General features: G+C 42.5%; 1 protein-coding gene across 1 annotated transcript in view; it reads right to left on the bottom strand.

Moving 5' to 3' along the window:
- Window positions 1-1,156: 1,156 nt before the first annotated feature.
- GRIN2B (glutamate ionotropic receptor NMDA type subunit 2B) overlaps window positions 1,157-15,478 on the bottom strand; it is a 1,456,453-nt gene continuing 1,442,131 nt past the window's right edge. Inside the window, exon 14 of the mRNA XM_073592711.1 lies at window positions 1,157-7,956. Within this exon, the coding sequence (XP_073448812.1) occupies window positions 6,193-7,956 (1,764 nt within the window). The 3' untranslated portion in view covers window positions 1,157-6,192. The remainder of the gene's footprint in view (window positions 7,957-15,478) is intronic.

The following is a 15,478-nucleotide window of genomic DNA, read 5'->3' as shown; positions in this document are numbered from 1 at the left end:
CTTCTCCGGCAGAACTAAATGACGTTATGGGCTGAGCTGTGTGTCTCTCACACACAGCTCAGCCTCAGAGCCACCGTTCCGCTCTCAGCTTGGACAGACTGCTCCTCCTCCTCCCGCCGCTCTAGTTTTGTGTCTGCCCCACCCACACACTCAGGGAGAAATCAAGGAAGTTGTAACTCAGAAAATACATGCTACAGACAGCCTGTGCCTGAGCCTCCATCCTGAGGTGAGTAAGATCACCCTCTCTCCTGCCTCCCACTCTGTAAAACGACTCTGATGTAAAGGGGCTCTGTGCAGACTCTGATGTAAGGGGGCTCTGTGCGGACTCTGATGTAAGGGGGCTCTGTACAGACTCTGATGTAAGGGGGCTCTGAGCGGGCTCTGATGTAAGGGGGCTCTGTGCAGACTCTGATGTAAGGGGGCTCTGAGCGGGCTCTGATGTAAGTGGACTCTGATGTAAGGGGGCTCTGAGCGGGCTCTGATGTAAGTGGACTCTGATGTAAGGGGGCTCTGAGCAGGCTCTGATGTAAGGGGGCTCTGTGTGGACTCTGATGTAAGGAGGCTCTGTGCAGACTCTGATGTAAGGAGGCTCTGTGCAGACTCTGATGTAAGGAGGCTCTGTGCAGACTCTGATGTAAAGGGGCTCTGTGCGGACTCTAATGTAAGGGGGCCCTGAGCGGGCTCTGATGTAATGGGGCTCTGTACAGACTCTGATGTAAGGGGGCTCTGAGCGGGCTTTGATATAAGGGGGCTCTGTACGGACTCTGATGTAAGGGGGCTCTGTGCTGACTCTGATGTAAAGGGGCTCTGTGCGGACTCTGATGTAAGGGGGCTCTGTGCAGACTTTGATGTAAGGGGGCTCTGAGTGGGCTCTGATGTAAGGGGGCTCTGTACGGACTCTGATGTAAGGGGGCTCTGTGCTGACTCTGATGTAAAGGGGCTCTGTGCGGACTCTGATGTAAGGGGGCTCTGTGCAGACTTTGATGTAAGGGGGCTCTGAGTGGGCTCTGATGTAAGGGGGCTCTGTGCGGACTCTGATGTAAGGGGGCTTTGTGCAGACTCTGATGTATGGGGGCTCTGAGTGGGCTCTGATGTAAGTGGACTCTGATGTAAGGGGGCTCTGAGCGGGCTCTGATGTAAGTGGACTCTGAGTGGGCTCTGATGTAAGAGGGCTCTGTATGGACTCTGATGTAAGGGGGCTCTGTGCAGACTCTGATGTAAGGGGGCTCTGTGCAGACTCTGATGTAAAAGGGCTCTGTGTGGACTCTGATGTAAGGGGGCTCTGTGCAGACTCTGATGTAAGGGGGCTCTGAGCAGGCTCTGATGTAAGTGGACTCTGATGTAAGGGGACTCTGATGTAAGGGGGCTCTGTGCGTACTATGATAATCATTACAGTGGCACTTTACAGTGCTGTCCCCATTATATCATAGTGTCCCCGCACATTACAGTGTGGAGAAGACTGACACCAGCCACCCCCGTAAATACCTACCGAATCCCCCCCCCCCGGTTCCTGAAAAAATTGGCTGCTCAGTCTTAAATGCCTATTTGTTGTCCCAGTCCGGGCCTGATTGCAGGCATATCAGTTTCACAGCCTGCATTTGAAAACATGTATTTGAGCTGTGCTATGTTCGGTTGTAAAAGCCAGTGATGGTCATGTACACAAGCCCTTGTTTACATGATCAGTCCAAGTGTTTTAAAAACAGCTGGAAAAAAGTTAGATAATTACAAAGACAATAAAGTACATGTCTGGGGGGTTTTAAAAACAATGTGCAGAACCTTTACATTTAAAATTTTTTGGCAGTTATATAAAATCAGGTGACTGCTGACTATAATAGAAAGGTTTAAAGGATGACTTTGCTGTAACTAAAAAAAGAAAAAAAAAAGATATAACAGATAATTATTACACAAGTCATTTTAGAATCTATTGTTATTCAGATTACCTTTTCAAGACATCCTGCAGGCCCTATTATGGTTTTCTAAAATTGGTAAAATGCAGATGTTGTTTCCTTGCAATATGGCAAATCCTGCCTGATGCATATACTGTTTATACAGAGCATTACCCTAAATTCCTGCTTGTGTGACTGTGTCATTGCTTTCTAGGTTTGCACAGAGCCACAATTTGAGGCATCCCTCTGCAATTGCTGAATTTTCCTTTTAGGAGCAAGAACTGGCCCATTATAGTCAAGTGTAGAGTGACCCATTTTTGTTCACTGCCTCATTACTTATTTGGGGAATTTCCATTGTTCTGAATAAATTGGACTGAGTACTGGACTTTACATGTAAAGAATAACTTAACTTATAGAGTACTGCCCCCTAACTATATATAGGTCCGCTTGTCCAATGCTTACATACTTACCAAAACTGGCCCCTTCTGTCTACAGATCAGGGGGCATTTTTTTAAAGCTGCACAAATAGCTAGTAAAGAAATCAAAGGGCACAGTAGTCTATAGATGCCAGCTGTAGACACTGTTGATTCATTGGCAGAACACGGAAGTAGAAACAGGGAAAAAGGATAATTGTTATGATATCTTTAGGCACTTATTTCAAAGGAATTTTCGGAGGCATATTGGGAGGCAGCACTTTATCATTATAGTTACCCATTAACCTCTTCCCCTCTAGTGCCATTTTTATCAATTTTTGGACACGTTTTGAAATCAGCAATAATGGCTAGAACAATAAATATTTTGGATGCAGAGGCCTTGTAGAATAAAAACATGGTAGCTGCAATTTTTTAAGGTGCATGATATGTGCACACTCTATCTTTTCAGGGAAAATTACACCAAAATGTATTTTAGTACACACACAAACACAATTTTATTTTAAATTTGTTGTACAAAATAAAAGATGAGATAACTGTTTTACGGTACTTAAAATTATCTGTAGATTATGCTTTAAATGCCTTTCCAGCTTATCAATTTAGAGTTACCATAAAGGAGGGAACTAAGATTATTTCTTTAACTCTGATGGACGCAGTCATTTATAAGATGCATGGCACAATTATTTGTATGCATGCATGCTCTGCATGTGTTTGTAAGTGCTCAGGGTAATGGATGTGTTTTTAATTATTTTTATTTTATTTTAAAAAATGCTTAACTACTTAATACATTACTATCCAAACTATTTTATTAAATATTTTGATGTTGAAATATGATTTTATGATTTTCTGTGCAGACTGGCTCCTTGACTACTTTTCAAAACAGAACAGTATTTGGGATCAGGTCAGCAAACTCTTTGCAGAAATGTTCAGTTTAAAATCCTATAGTACATACTATTTATTGAAGAAAAAAGGGCAAACATTTCTGCTGTACCAGCCAAAATATCTTCAAGCCTTTTCAAAACTGTTCCCCAGAAACAATAATATTAAATGTGTTCTTTCAGTCATGGCACTCATGACATAACTGCTCAGCTAAAAGATATGAAATAGTGTGATGTATGCGTGCAACTGTGTGTTTATAAAAATTAAATGCAAATAAAGAGAAGAAGATGAGATATACTGAGAAGGGTTTGCACTATGTTTACTAATGCAAGGAAAAAATATGCAAGGTACTACTGACTATATCTAGTATAAAAACGTGTTCTTATTGCCTTTGTGTTTTTTCGCTTTGAAAGTGGCACCTGGTATAACCAGTATACAAAAATTAACTAATGCGTATAGCAATACTGCACAGGGATAAATTCAAGTGGACTTCTGTAGGGCACAGAAACCTGATACACGTTTCTTGAGTAAAACTCATAAATTGCATTCCACATCTATACCTTGATACACATGCCTCAAAGTGTGAAGTATAAGTTCAGTTGTATTCAACACTTTATTTTGATTCAACATCTTTAGAACAGCCAGCTGCCAAAGGTTCTGGCAGAGAAAAGGTTAAACCATTTTGCCAGTAGTGCCACCATATCTGGGGACAAATATATTGCCATTTTCACATTCTGCTTGAATGGCTTCATAGATGTAAGGGCTATGAAGTTAGGGTAAAGTTGATGAGAGCCTTGTTTCTAAGGTGGCTTCAGTAATTTGGCACATAAATTCAGAGTCTCAAGGAATTGGCACATAATAAAAATCTTCTTCACTCCAGGACCAAGCTCTGTCAATTGGCACATGAAGAAAAAAAAATGAGCAAGGGATCTTAAAATATTATGATCCAATAGCTCAGGGAAATGGCACAGGGATACAGAGCCTTCAAACCTATAAAATAGGCGTCTTGGGGTAAGACACACAGCCATCTCCCTCTGTGTAACTACAAATTCATTAAAAAGTCTATTGAAAAAAAACCAACCACATATTTACAAAAAATAATTAAAAAAATTAACAGTGGGCGGTAGGACCCCATCCTGTTTTTCTGATGACCGAAGCGGCACCCTGATTTCTCTCCCTTCACACTTATTGTGATGGAAGGACTAATTGGAGGCTAGGATGGCGCTTCCCATTATCTCCAGCTATAACCATGTGCCGCCTAGAAGAAATTAAGATTAATGCCCTTATGGTCATAGCTCTTGTGCTAGGATACTGCCCTCAGTCACCACACCAACCATACCATGTGCTCACTACACTTGCTAAACCATCTTCCGTTGTCCATCCAATAATATGTCATCTAATTCAGTAAACGTTAATGGAAATATACATACGTGAACATTATATTATAGGCTGAAATTCAGAGCTTGTTACAGTTAGCCCTCAGAAATATGGATCATTTTACAATGCCCAAACATTATGTGCTTAATGGCAAGAGTGATTTTTCACAATTGTTTGGTATATTCATTGTAACAAGGGTAAAATCATGGTTATGTATTTATCAATTTAATTCTTCTATTTAATCTGTTTAAAATACATCATTGCAGCCATTAGAAGTGTCTGGGGTTTTACTTGGACAAAATAGATATAAAAAAAATCAGGTGTGAAATGGTAAAACTCACTCGTGATATATGGTATTTTAATATTATGCTGTTTATGGTGTATGGAAACAGGCTGTGTGAAAGGACAAGCCTCAAGCGTGCTAAAAAAAATGCCTTCATTATGAAGGACAACCATAATTCCTAAACCCAGACTGATACTATCTGTTCCTGAAAAGACAGTGCCATACTAGGAAGCCCTTGGATGCAGATGTGATTCATATAGCCTATTGTCCTGATAATTCTATATCTATTTCTAATTTTAAACAGTCTTATGGCTGAGATCATAGAACTAATGAACTGCAGAACAGCAAAATTACAAGTCTTGCACAGCCAAATAAATATAAAAAATATACTTTTTTTAAGATTACACTGCAGGATTCTAGAAATGAATGAAAATCAAAAAAATCCCAATCCTGCTATTGGAATACTATTTTTCTGGGCATTAAAAGTAGCTGTAAATATTATTGTGATGTTCCTGAGCAGCAAAAACATTTTCAGTTCTTTAAAGAACCAAGAGATTTTTTTTTTACTTTGTGTGCTTGCAAAGTAAATATCTGTGCAGAGTATGGAATCTCTAATGATCAGATCTAAATGCAAATAAACTGAATATTGTTTTAAAACAAATGCATGGTTGGGATATTAATTGAGTTGATGGATGGACAAGTGGAGCTATCTCACTTTAGGATTTATGCAGTCATATATTTCCAGCTACCTGTGTATGCAGACAGTCACAACACAAACATACATTATCACTTAAGCCAGGGCAGTTCCCAGTTATCCCTTCAGTTGTCATTGGCTCATCTACACAGAATGCCCTAGCTTGCATTCCTACATTAAGAGGATTTTGGAAGCTTCCTATAGTGTAAGCAGTACCCTCTTTCATTCTAAACTTCCCCTGCACCAATTATTCTTTATTCTTTTTCAACTGACCCTTCTGATTCTAAGTCTTTTCCAAGCTCTTCGTTTCATGATTTAGGAAGAAAATTCAAGAATGTCTGTACATATTAAATTCTCCTCCCTTCCTTACAGCGCTCAGCCCAGGTCTCAGGTAAATTAAGACAAACAATAACCCCCCTCTTTATTGTCAGCTTGGTGCTTCTTCAGGCTATGATATGAACTCCGTATGAATAGAAATACGAGATGGCCCCAGGAAGAGAAGAAAAATGAAAGGGAATAGAAAAGCTGCATTGCATCCCATACCAACAGCATTCAAGAACACCTGTGTCCTGCTTCACTGTATGAGAATAACATTTGGGAACTGGGAAACACAGAATTTAGGTCCCAGCCCAAATTCCCCTCTCAGACGTCTGACTCAATGCTGGATAACTTCTCATACACATGGCCATTGGTAGAGTTGTTGAAAGATCTGGGGTTCTTATTGTTTGAAACGCAGGCATTGGATTGATTTCCTATACAAATGTCTTTTTGGAAACGTCCAGCGGGACCCGCTTGTAAAGCAGTGAGTGATTTACCAGTCCCTCGGAAGTCCGATCTTCCCTTTAAGCCACCAATAGCTGGTTGCCTAAAATAGTAGGGCTTGCTCCCATGCAACAGACATTGATCATCCCCAAAAGTTGGAATAAATGGGTTTTGTGTGACTCGGTCAGGGTAAAGGGAACGGCTGAGCATGTACCCCCCTGGATTATGGCCTGGGCCATGGGACTTGCTTGCAAAGGATGACTCATTAGGCATTTCAAACATATGGGCATATGGACTGCCATCCAAGAAGCGCTCCTTATCTTTCAAGCTGACACTGCGTGGAGCTAAGGTCACGTCTTCTTTCTGGAGGTCCACAAAAGTATCATATGAATGCTGGCGATGAAGCTTGCTTCGGTTTCGCTTCTGGGCTTTGCCATTTGATGGGCTCTGTGGATATTTTGAGTTGGCAGGTGGAATTGGCCGAGCATCCAAGTCTTGAAGTGAGTTGTCCTCACTGATGTCATAAAGGTTTCCTGCCTTCTTGCAGACTTCACAGCGGATACAAGCTGGACGGTTGGTATTCTGCCCTGCATAATTGTGCATCTTTGAAGGACAGTTACGGCAAAAGTTAGTTGCAGTTCTGTCCTCCCACTCCATGTTAGAAAGATTTTTTTCCCAAGCATTTCCTCCAGTGCCATGTTTTCTTTCATTCTGCCCATACTCATTTGTATGTTTCTGATGTTGTCTATTAGAACAAGAACTTTCATGTTTCAACTCCTCCCCTCTTTCTTTGTACATATCTGTCAGGTCTACATGTTCCCAGTGGGGATTGTTTTCCTTGGTCCGGAACTGATCCAGATAAAAATCTCGTAGACCTTCTTTGTCTCTGAAGTAGCGTTTGTGATCAGGAGACCTTGGACGCCGACGGTAGGCCAGTTCTATCTCATCAAATTCCCTTCGAGATTTCGCAGATGCTGGCCTTTTCTTTAGACTATCTTTATATTGCTTCCTCCTTTTTGCATTACCTTCAATGTTGCCATAAGTGACAGTATGTGTGGATATATCAGAAACATCTGACCTAATTAAGTCATCATGGGCACCATAACGATCACTTTTGAATGAAAACTTTCCATAAAGGTCACCTATTTGGGCTGTTGGGTGTTTAGTCGGCAAACCTATATCTAAAGGAGGTTTCTTGGATAGTGATCTGGGCTGTGTTGTGAAAGGTGCATTTTCACAGTCATACAAACCATCAATAGAACTATTACTCCCTATACTGTGTGGTCTGTGATGGTGAAAATGATCTTGGTAGACATTGCTGTCTTTAAGCTGAAGGTTACCAAAGGTCCTTTCGACTTCAGAGATGTAGTCACTGAAAAGATTCTCCTCAGGCTGAAAAGATTTGCAGTCGGAATGAGTAAAGCTCCGCCGATGTTCAGAGATATCATATACTGAAGATTCCCGGCGTATGAAGTCTAATGCACTCTGAGGAGACCCATTTACCCCAGAAAGATTAGCCATATTCTTGGCAGTCCGGAGGAGTCGTAGTATATTAGAATGAGTATTATTCATTGTAGCTGAAGGGGAATTCATTGCAGACTGTCTGTCTTCTATAGGAACTCCATGAATACAACTGTAAATACCCTAAAGTGAAAGTGAAAAACAGTTTAGTTTGTAGCATTAATTAATTAACTTACAGCAAACTTTAATTAAACCATATAATTATATACAATGGCAAGTCACTGTTTTAGGCTGGGTTCACATCTATGCCAGATGCTGCTGACAGCAGGGGTCTGGTGCGTCCCTGTTCTCAGTTTCAGGGACGAATCAGGGCTGAATTTTCGCATGAATTCGACCCTGGAAATGAGCCAAAGATATACAGGACTCCTGTGCAAGCCGCTCTGGAGCCACCATGGAGATATGTGAACCGCTCCATAGAGAGCCAATCACAATCTCCTGTCATGCCAATTGGATGTGGAAAAAACTGCATCCAATTCGCACTAGTATTAACCCAGCCTGATAGCCTAATTAACAATTTTGTTTAAAAAAAAAAAAAAAAAAAAAAAAGGAAAGTATCAATAACCTGCAGGACAATGTGGCCTAGCATTGTACTATACACTACTCACAAAGTCTCCACCACACCAATATCCACAAACATCCTAGAATTTTCTAGCAACAAAAAACTGTGTGCACATGTAGAGCATCTGGTGCGTCCCTGTTCTCAGCTCATTATCTATACAGTATGTTCTCAGATCATTCTCTATACAGTATGTAACAGAGATTAATTCAATAATATTCAGAATCTACCAAGACTTGTTATGTTTACGTCTTGCAATGTAACTGTATTCTTATAGTAATATACTGCATTAAATCACAAGGGTAAACTTTTTTAGGAGTTTCAAGGGGATCAGAATCAGAGCAGTTAGGAAGTTATAACATGGCATGTGAAGGCATTCTGTATAAGTTTTAGTATGTTCCTTAGTAGCCACTTTTATATACTGTATGTAACTTAAAACATAACTCCACAAAAACAGTAATGCCCCGTACACACGGTCGGACTTTGTTCGGACATTCCGACAACAAAATCCTAGGATTTTTTCCGATGGATGTTGGCTCAAACTTGTCCTGCATACACACGGTCACACAAAGTTGTCGGAAAATCCGATCGTTCTAAACGCAGTGACGTAAAACACGTACGTCGGGACTATAAACGGGGCAGTGGCCAATAGCTTTCATCTCTTTATTTATTCTAAACATGCGTGGCACTTTGTCCATCGGATTTGTGTACACACGATCGGAAATTCCGACAATGGATTTTGTTGTCGGAAAATTTTATATCCTGCTCTCAATGTTTGTGTGTCAGAAAATCCGATGGAAAATGTCCGATGGAGTCCATACACAGTCGGAATTTCCGACAACACGCTCCGATCGGAGACATTTTCCATCGGAAAATCCGACCGTGTGTACGGGGCATTACACTATGTTTACCACCGACTAACTGCCAAAAAATGTTAATCCTGTTTGCCCAATCTCCTTATACACACCTGCTGAAACAGGTGATGTACCTATTTCTTTATCATCCATTGAGGAACACAGGGATATGCAAATTCCCAAGTAGTTGGACCCGTATAACCCTACCTCTAACATCACATTTCACAGGAGAATGGACGCCATTTCTTCAGCTCTGCTGGGAAAAATTAACTATAATTCTGCTAGCCTAGTTTTCTGCTACATGGTGCAACATGTCTTCTCATTGATGCATAGATGGACAATGCCGCTTTAATAGCCTTTGACCTCTGTCCATAATCCCTCACTGGTTATAGGGGTGTTTACTATGTTGTGTGAGACCCAGGCATCCCTCGGGTCAACAAGGACCTCCATCACCACTTCAGATGTCCTGCCAGTTCTTCTAAATTACTGGAGAAATCAATTATCATCCTTGATTCAGATTCAAGGTCCTCACAGTCTACTTCTAGAGAGGCTGTTTTTGAGTCACCTGCAGATGACTCAGATTAACAAGGGCTGTTTCTAGCCAGATTGATGCAGTGTGTACAACCCTGCATTTAGAATATCAGCCTGCTGTTCTAGGTCTAGGGTCTTCTAGAACTCCCGCAGTTAAAATACCTTTCTTCTGCACCAAGTATTTAAGACATTCCTCTATGAGGAACTGGAAACAACCTGTAGGATCCTGGGCAAATAAGAATGTGACAGAATAAGTGAATGTATTGCTTAACTGTTCCTGGCCTACTGAAGATGCTTCAGCGATCCCCTTTAACAGGCATACCACCAAACAGGGCAATGGTGTACTCACCTTTAGGGATTTCACTGACAGGCAATTACATTCCCTACTTAGACCCAGTTTTTTCCAATAGAGGGGTAGGTCCTTGTGTCAAGGAACATTTGAACAAAAGTATGGAGATTGGTGCTTTAGTTGCGATGGCTTGTCTTTATGTGGAGATTATGTACTTTTATATGCACAGGACACTTTGGCTATATGCCTGGGATGCCAGTGTAACAACCAAGAAACATCTGACTTGTTTGTCCTTCCAGAGAAGTTATGGCTTTGGACCTACTCTTGGCACTGTCATTAGCAATGTCACTGCTGGTCCAGTGTACTCCTGCCTCAATGCAAGAGGTCTGTGGGTGGGATAAAGGAACCACACCTTTCTCCTTCATCTACTAAATCAGTAGTACACTGTAGGCATTCAGAGCCTACCTCCCACTCCAGCCACAGGACTTGAACCCAGAGGTCCTCTAACTCAGTGTTTCTCAACTCCAGTCCTCAAGGTGCCCCAACAGGTCATGTTTTCAGGCTAACCATTATTTTGCACAGGTGAGTTAATCAGTATTTAATCAGTATGACTGCCTTAGTAATTACCACAGCCGTTTCATCTGAGGGAAATCCTGAAAACAAGACCTGTTGGTGCGCCTTGAGGACTGGAGTTGAGAAACACTGCTCTAACTCATCTGCTCTGTGTTTTGCAAGGCGCACCCCTGCTTCTGAAAGTGGGAGGCTGTTTATTCATCCCACTGGGTCCTCTGGTAGTTTATCTTCCTGGCATTTGGTTGCTCAGGTCTACCCCTGCAATCTCTAATCTATACCATCAAGTCAGACACCTCCTTCAGCTGTAGCTTTCAACCAGGACATCATTAACCACTTGCCGACTGGCTCATGCACATTTCCATCGGCAAAGTGGTTAGTTACCGCAAAACAATGGCGGGGGGACGAGCCAGAACAATACACAAACACACAAATCCCTGTTCTCACAGAGGAGAATACACACATCTGCTGTTTGTAGTAATTACGAACAGCGATATGTCTCCTCCCTTAGTCAGTCCCATCCCCTCACAGTAAGAAACACTCACTAGGGAACACATTTAACCCCTTGATCATCCCTAGTGTTAATCCCTTCCCTTTCAGTGACATTTACACAGTAATCGGTGCATTTTTATAGCACCGATCGCTGTATAAATGTCAATGGTCCCAAAAATGTGTCAAAAGTGTCCAATCTGTCCGCCGAAATGTCTCAGTACCACTAAAAATCTCAGATCACCGCCATTACTAGCAAAAAAATCAAATAATAAAAATGCCATAAAAATGCCATAAATCTTTCCCATAGTTTGTAGACGCTATAACTTTTATGCAAACCAATCAATATACACTTATTGCATTTTTTTTTTACCAAAAATATGTAGAAGAATACACATTGGCCTAAACTGATTAAGAAATTAGTTTTTTAAAAACATTTTTGGGGATATTTATTATAGCAAAAAGTTTTTCTTTTTATAGCAAAAATGTTTTTTTTTTTCAAAATTGTCGCTCTTTTATTGTTTATAGCGCAAATATAAAAACTGCAGAGGTGATCAAATACCACCAAAAGAAAGCTCTATTTGTGGGGAAAAAGGACATCAGTTTTGTTTCGGTACAACGTTGCACGGCCACAGTGCCGTAGTTAAAACGACGCAGTGCCGTAACGCAAAAAATGGCCTGGTCATTAAGGGGGCAAATCTTCCGGTCTGTAAGTGGTTAAGGATCTTGCTCATAGCACCTAACCCTTGTGCCTTTACCTTTGGCCCCTTTCTTATTTGCAACAGACTCCCCACCTCCATTTTATTGTGGTCTTCCCATCTCATGTGATCTCTCAGTCTTCAGTATTTTCTCCTATCTTAGGAAGTATGGAACTTAGGCAAAACGCCAAGATGTTTTCATTAAACCAGGACACCCCAAAGGCTAAAGATGTATATGTGTGTAGGTGGATCTACATGCATTATTTAAATACACTATATTGCCAAAAGTATTGGGACACCTGCCTTTACACGCACATGAACTTTAATGGTATCCCAGTCTTAGTCCGTAGGGTTCAGTATTGCATTAGGCCAACCCTTTGCAGCTATAACAGCTTTAACTCTTCTGGGAAGGCTGTCCGCAAGGTTTAGGAGTATGTCTATAGGAAGGTTTAAACATTCTTCCAGAAGAGCATTTGTGAGGTCAGGCACTGAAGTTGGATGAGAAGGCCTGGCTTGCAGTCTCCGCTCTAATTCATCCCAAAGGTGTTCTGTCGGGTTGAGGTCAGGACTGTGTGCAGGCCAATCAAGTTCCTCCACCCAAATTCGCTCACCCATGTCTTTTATAGACCTTGCAGTGACATTCCATTCTTTTTGGTAAAATTACTGGGTTAAAGTGTTTGTTACCCTAAAAAAAAAACTAGTAACACTTTATTTCTAGTTGGTGCATCTACAATCTGACCCATGAAATTGTCCTGCAAGACATTTAGGAACTGGTAAGCCTTAGATGAATGCATGGTTCCCTCCGCCCAGTCTATGTCTGGATATTTAAAATCCCCCATTATGATAACTTCCCATCCTTGCTGCTAATCTAAATTGTGATAGGAGGTCTGGGCAGAGGGAACCACACATTCGTCTAAGGCTCACCTGTTCCTAGTTGTCTTGCAGGACAATTTCATGGGTCAGATGGTAGACGCACCAACTAGAAATAAAGCGTTACTAGTGCCTGTGCTGTGTAATTTGGCTCCCTGTATCACCTGAAATACCTGGCTGATCCTGCCTGGTCCCCCCCCTGTAAACTGACCACGGTTTATCATGGCTGCTGAGCCCTGATACCGTGGTCAGATTACGTGCCTCTGTCATTTGCAGCTCTCCTTTCCTCCTCTTTCCTCTCCTCTGTCCTCTCTCCCGTCCTCTCCCCCTTCCCCTCCCTGCCTGTCAGCTTGTACCAGTGTCGCTCTGCTCCCCTCCCCGCTATGTTATGTTTATACCATCCCCTCTGTTAGATAACGTGTCCTAGTGTCTGTGTTTTATAAAAAAAATGCAGATTTCTGCTTTATTTCACAGCGCCTCCCGGCGCTCTTGTGACTCCTCGGCTCTCTCCTCCTCTCCTCCTCCCGGCTGATGTCAACAGGAGTTCTCAGCTCCTCCCACTGCAGCTAGCAGATGGGGAGAGGAGAGAGCCGAGGAGTCACGTGAGCACCGGGGGTGCTGTGAAATCAGGCAGAAATCTGCATTTTTTTTATAAAGCACAGACACTAGGACACATGTTGTTATCTAACAGAGGGGATTGTATAAACATAACATAGTGGCTTAACAGCCACTTTAAGTCCTGAATTTAGCTGAGCAGGCCATGTTCTATCAGTGGGGTCCTGCCACCAGAACACACATTGGTCTTTTTCATGTATTCTGCTCCCAATAAACACATCTCTCTTACCAGTGTCAATGCCAACAAGGAGATGTGCATCCAGCATAAAGAACTTACTAGCTAGTTTTCATCCCTACAAGGTATGTGCATTTACCTATTAGGGATAAGTCTGCCGGATGTGTGAATTACAGCTCATCCCCAGAAAATATACATTAACCACTTAAGGACCAGCCTCGTTTTGGATTTTAGGTGTTTACATGTTTAAAACAGGTTTTTCTGCTAGAAAATTACTTAGAACCCCCCAAACATTATATATGGTTTTTCTTCTAACACCCTAGAGAATACAATGGCGGTCATTGCAATACTTTTTTTTGCACCGTATTTGCGCAGCGGTCTTATAAGTGCACTTTTTTTGGAAAAAATTCACTTTTTTGAATAAAAAAATAAAACAACAGTAAAGTTATCCCAATTTTTTTTAATATTGTGAAATATAATGTTACGCCAAGTAAATTGATACCCAACATGTCATGCTTGAAAATTGCGCCCGCTCGTGGAATGGCGTCAAACTTTTACCCTCAAAAATCTCCATAGGCGACGTTTAAAAAATTCTACAGGTTGCATATTTTGCGCTACAGGAGGAGGTCTAGGGCTAGAATTATTGCTCTCGCTCTACCGGTCGCTGTGATACCTCACATGTGTGGTTTGACCACCGTTTTCATATGCGGGCGCTACTCGCGTATGCGTTCGCTTCTGCGCGCGAGCTCGTCAGGACAGGGGGGTTTTAAAAATTTTTTTTTTTATTTTTATTATTTATTTTAAAATATTTTATTTATTTTTACACTGTTTAAAAAAAAATAAAAATTGTGTCACTTTTATTCCTATTACAAGGAATGTAAACATCCCTTGTAATAGAAAAAAGCATGGCAGGACCTCTTAAATATGAGATCTGGGGTCAAAAAAACCTCAGATCTCATATTTACACTAAAATGCAATAAAAAAAAAAAAAAAAAAAAAAAGTCATTTAGAAAAATGACATTTGAAAAAATATGCCTTTAAGAGGCGTGGACGGAAGTGACGTTTTGACGTTGCTTCCGCCCAGCAGTATCTTGGAGACGAGTGAGCGCCATCTTGGCCTCACTCATCTCCTGACACACGACGGTAGAGGACGCGATCGCCTCCGCCGCTACCGACGGCTCCGGTAAGCGGCGGAGGGCACCGGATCGCGGCGGGAGGGGGGGCCCTCTCCCGCCACCGATAAAAGTGATCTCGCGGCGAATCCGCCGCAGGGACCACTTTTATCTGAAAGCCGGCCGCCGCACGAAAACGGGGATACCGGGGTTATGGCAGCTAGCTGCTGCCATAACAACGATATCCCTGTTCAAACTTAGGACGTATATAGTTGTGCGGCGGTCGGGAAGTGGTTAAACTCTTATGCCTCGTACACACGAGCGGACTTTCCAGCAGACTTGGTCCGACGGTCTTTCCGACGGACTCTCCGGCGGACTACCTGAACGGACAGACTTGTCTACACACGACCGGACTTTCCGGCAGGCTAAGTCCACCCGTCTTTTCCGACGGACTTTCGCCGGAGTTACGGCAGACTTTCAGAATGAACGGACTTGCGCACACACGGACAAGTCCGTTCATTTTGAACGTGACTCGGGTACGACTAGAAAAGGAAGTCATTCTCACCCCTTTTATCGGTGAGATTGACATCTTGCGAGCCCCGTCGCGGGGCATACCAGGCCCTCAGGTCTGGTATGGGTTTTAAGGGGAACCCCTACGCCGAAAAAACGGTGTGGGGTCCCCCCTAAAGTCCATACCAGACCCCGATCCGAGCACGCAGCCTGGCCGGTCAGGAAAGGAGGTGGGGACGAGCGAGCGCCCCCCCCCCCCCCTGAACCGTACCAGACCACATGCCCTCAACATGGGGGGTGGGTGCTTTGGGGAGAGGGGCACCCTGCGGAACACCGGAAGAAGAGGCCAGAGAGAGCGAAGAAGAACCAACGGACG

This window comes from Aquarana catesbeiana, linkage group LG07 (assembly GCF_042186555.1).
Source record: "Aquarana catesbeiana isolate 2022-GZ linkage group LG07, ASM4218655v1, whole genome shotgun sequence".
In the NCBI taxonomy this organism is placed as follows: Eukaryota; Metazoa; Chordata; class Amphibia; order Anura; family Ranidae; genus Aquarana; species Aquarana catesbeiana.
This window is presented reverse-complemented; position numbering and strand designations above follow the sequence as displayed.